The 3,504-nt window shown below is 53.5% G+C and overlaps 1 protein-coding gene across 2 annotated transcripts in view; it reads right to left on the reverse strand.

Annotated features, from left to right (window-relative positions):
* The window catches only part of LOC108313357 (glycolipid transfer protein), a 31,508-nt gene that overhangs the window by 3,553 nt on the left and 24,451 nt on the right, over positions 1-3,504 (reverse strand). For both annotated transcript variants that reach the window (XM_017541747.2, XM_017541738.2), the window contains exon 4: positions 1,915-2,067. In XM_017541747.2, coding sequence (XP_017397236.1) covers positions 1,915-2,067 — 153 coding nt within the window. The remainder of the gene's footprint in view (positions 1-1,914; positions 2,068-3,504) is intronic.

Here is a 3,504-nt window from a genome sequence, read left to right on the forward strand (position 1 = left end):
AAAAGCTTAGGCTATGAGTTTGATAGGCTGAGAAAAGTATAAATATTCTTTTTTGTGTGTGTGTGAGACAAAGTCTTGTTCTGTCACCCAGGCTGGAGTGCAGTGGCCCAATCTCAGCTCACTGCAACCTCCATCTCCCAGGTTCAAGCAATTCTCCTTCCTCAGCCTCCCAAGTAGCTGGGACTACAGAAGCCCACAACCATGCCTGACTAATTTTTTGTATTTTTAATAGAGACAGGGTTTCACCATGTTGGCCAGGCTGGTCTTCAACTACTGACCTCAGGTGATCCACCTGCCTTAGCCTTCCAAAGTGCTGGGATTACAGGCGTGAGCCACCGCGCCCAACCAAATACTAACTATTCCTTCATAATAAAAGTAGTAGTAGCTGGGCTGGCGGCTCATGTCTGTCATCCTCGCACTTTGGGAGGCTGAGATAAGAGAATTGCTTTAAGCTCAGGAGTTCAAGACCTGGTAGGGCAATATGGTGAAAGCTCATCTCTACAAAAAATACAAAAATTAGCTAGGCATTGGTGGCTCACACCTGTAGTCCCAGCTACTCAGGAGACTAAGGCTGGAGAATCGCTTGAGCCTGGAAGTGGAGCTTACAGTGAGCTAAGACTGCACTGTTGCACTCTAGCCTAGGCGACAGAGTGAGACCCTGTCTCAAAATAATAATAATAATAGTAATAATAATAATAATAATAGCTTTGATGTCTGAGTGTAAACCATGTGAACCAGGTGTCAAGCACTTTATACTGATGAATTCATTTAATCATCACAATGACTGTTTGAGTAGGGCTTATTTTATACCCATTTGAAAGACAGGATATCGAGGCTCAGGGAAGTAGGATCGCAGCCCCCCATTTTTGTGTTGTGTGACCTGGTCTGAGCGTCAATGTCCTTATCTGGGAAATGGAGGTGAGAACCGTGCCCACCTTGTGGTGCATTTGTGAAGATTACAAATCATGGGCAGCTGCCCTTGGCCGGGTACAAAGAACACACTGTTATTATTGGGGTGGTTTGAGAATTTGTAGGGGCAATGCACTGTGGAGCTCTCGAGGGGCCATGGGAATGAGCCTGTTTCCAGCTCTGCCAGGGTGGACGGCCCAGGGACTGCCATGCATCTCAGCCTATGACCAGCTCTTCCTCTCTGGAACCATACTGGCTTCTGCCCCAGGCTGCCTGCAGCCTGTACCCCACAGGAACACTGAACAGGGCCCGTCAGCCCCTCGTTCTCATGGCCACCAGGGTGGGCAGGCAGAGGGAGCTGCAGCAGAAAGAGTGGCTAGAACAGGCTGGGCAGGGACACGCAGGTGACATGAGGGCCACAAGCAGCAGGTGATGGGCATGGCGCAGGGCAGCCAGAGGGCCTTCGGATGTCTCCTGAGCAGAGCTCTCAGGCCAGTGACCAACCCTGGGGCCCTCAGCTAATCAGGCAGGTGCTGCAGCCTCACTTCTAGGAGCCCTGGCCAGTGTCACCCCAACACAAGCTACCAAGAACTCAAAGGGCCTTTCAGCAGATGCTCCCAGAGAGATGGGGCCCATTTTTCCCCACATGCCCGAGGTGGGGATCTAGGCTAAATCTGGGGGCTGTCATGCTGGGTCCCCATCAACCTGGGGTCCACCTGGGCCTTCCCCATGGTTTCTCTTGTTGCCCCCCCCATCGGGCCTCGGCCCCAAAGAGAAACACCATGGGGTATCTACAGTGACACCTGCCATGGCCGTGAATGGGGCGGGCCAAGGGCACAGGAGGGGAAGCTCTCAGTATACCAGCCTCACCCAAATTAACGGGGGAGCCCTTCCTGAGCCCAAGGGCGCAAACGCAGCCTCGCAGGCCAGGAGGCCTTGGCCAAGCAGCGGCAGAGCAGGGAGCAGAACCTGTGTGGTCCTTTGGGGCTGGCAGGCGCGGCTCACCTGGAAGATCTTCTGCACGATCCAGCCATGGTACTTCTTGAGAGCCATCTCATAGGCCTTGGTGGCGTTGACACGGATGAGGTTGGGGTGGTTCTCGTCCCGCTCCCCGTCGCAGATGCTCTGGAGGAAGACCTGGATGAAACGGAGGCCCCTATGGCCCAGGGAGGAGGTTCGTTAGGACCTGCACAGTTCTGCTGTGAAGACCCTGATGGACTCTGAATTAGGCACCTACTATGAGCCAGGAACATGTACACCCCAGCAGGAGTGATTATTCGCTAATCATCTTCCCTTCTGCTTACAAGTAACGTGACCACTTGGCTTCATTCACTATCTCCCAAGCACCTTCTCTCCTCCAGGCCTGGTGCCGGCCTGTGACATCGGTCCCACTGGCTGGAAGATCCATGAGGGATGGGTCTGGGGCTGCCTTGTCCATTTCTGTGTCCACGTGACCCCCACAGTCTGGCACAGGGTAGGCAGCCATCAGTGCTTAAGGAATGAAGCCACAGCACTGGCCCTCAAAGGGCTCACAGACCACAGACTGTGGACACACTGGGCACACTGCTGAGACTGGCCCCACGTGCCCTGGGCTCCCCACCTCCACTTCCAGCCCTCAGCATCTTTCTAAATCTGCTTCGTTGCCCCTGTGCCTGAGACCTCCCCGGGCATCCTCCAATGGCCACCCAAGCCTTTCCTCGAGGGGTAGGGTAAAGTTTCATGAGCCAGGAGAAGTGGATGGGGCACAGCAAGGAGTCCACGTCAAACATCTCACCAGGGCCCACCCCTTAGCACCGATGATCTCATCTCTTGCTTCCCTCAGGCCCGTGAGGCTGAGCTTGGTACAATCAGATCATTTCACAGAAGAAAGCATTGAAGGTCCCCTAGAAAGGCTCAGTCACAGGCCAGAAGGTGAACCCATATCTCCAGGTGGATAGTGAAAAAAGGAAAAAAAAAAAAAATGTGAACCTGCCTGCCACACCCCCCAGGCAGGCTCTTTCCTTTGCTGCCCCTCGCTCTCACTGGAGTCAGCAGGTGAGCTGCTCTGCTCCCCCTGCAGTGGCGTAGGGATTGAGTCAGGGTGGGGTGCTCTAAGGGACAGAAGTGCCGGGCTTGAGGGCTGAAGAATCTGTAGCTGGTAGAGAACAGCATAGGTTCAAACCAGCCCATAGGATATATTTGCGCAAATTAGATAGAGCTCCTCCTCAAGGCCAGGCAAGATGGCTCACACCTGTAATCCCAACACTTTGGGAGCTAAGGTGCGCGGATCACTTGAGGCCAGAAGTTTGAGACCAGACTGGCCAACAATGGTGAAGCCCTGTCTCTACTAAAAATACAAATATTAGGCTGGGCGCAGTGGGTCACGCCTATAATTCCAGCACTTTGGAAGGCCAAGATGGGTGGATCATGAGGTCAAGAGATTGAGACCATCCTGGCCAAGATGGTGAAACCCCGTCTCTACTAAAAATACAAAAGTTAGCTGGGCATGGTGGTGCGTGCCTGCAGTCACAGCTACTCAGGAGGCTAAGGCAGGAGAATTGCTTGAACCCAGGAAGCAAAGGTGGCAGTGAGCTGAGATTGTGCCATTGCACTCCA

Source organism: Cebus imitator, unplaced genomic scaffold (genome assembly GCF_001604975.1).
Source record: "Cebus imitator isolate Cc_AM_T3 unplaced genomic scaffold, Cebus_imitator-1.0 Scaffold8, whole genome shotgun sequence".
NCBI lineage: Eukaryota > Metazoa > Chordata > Mammalia > Primates > Cebidae > Cebus > Cebus imitator.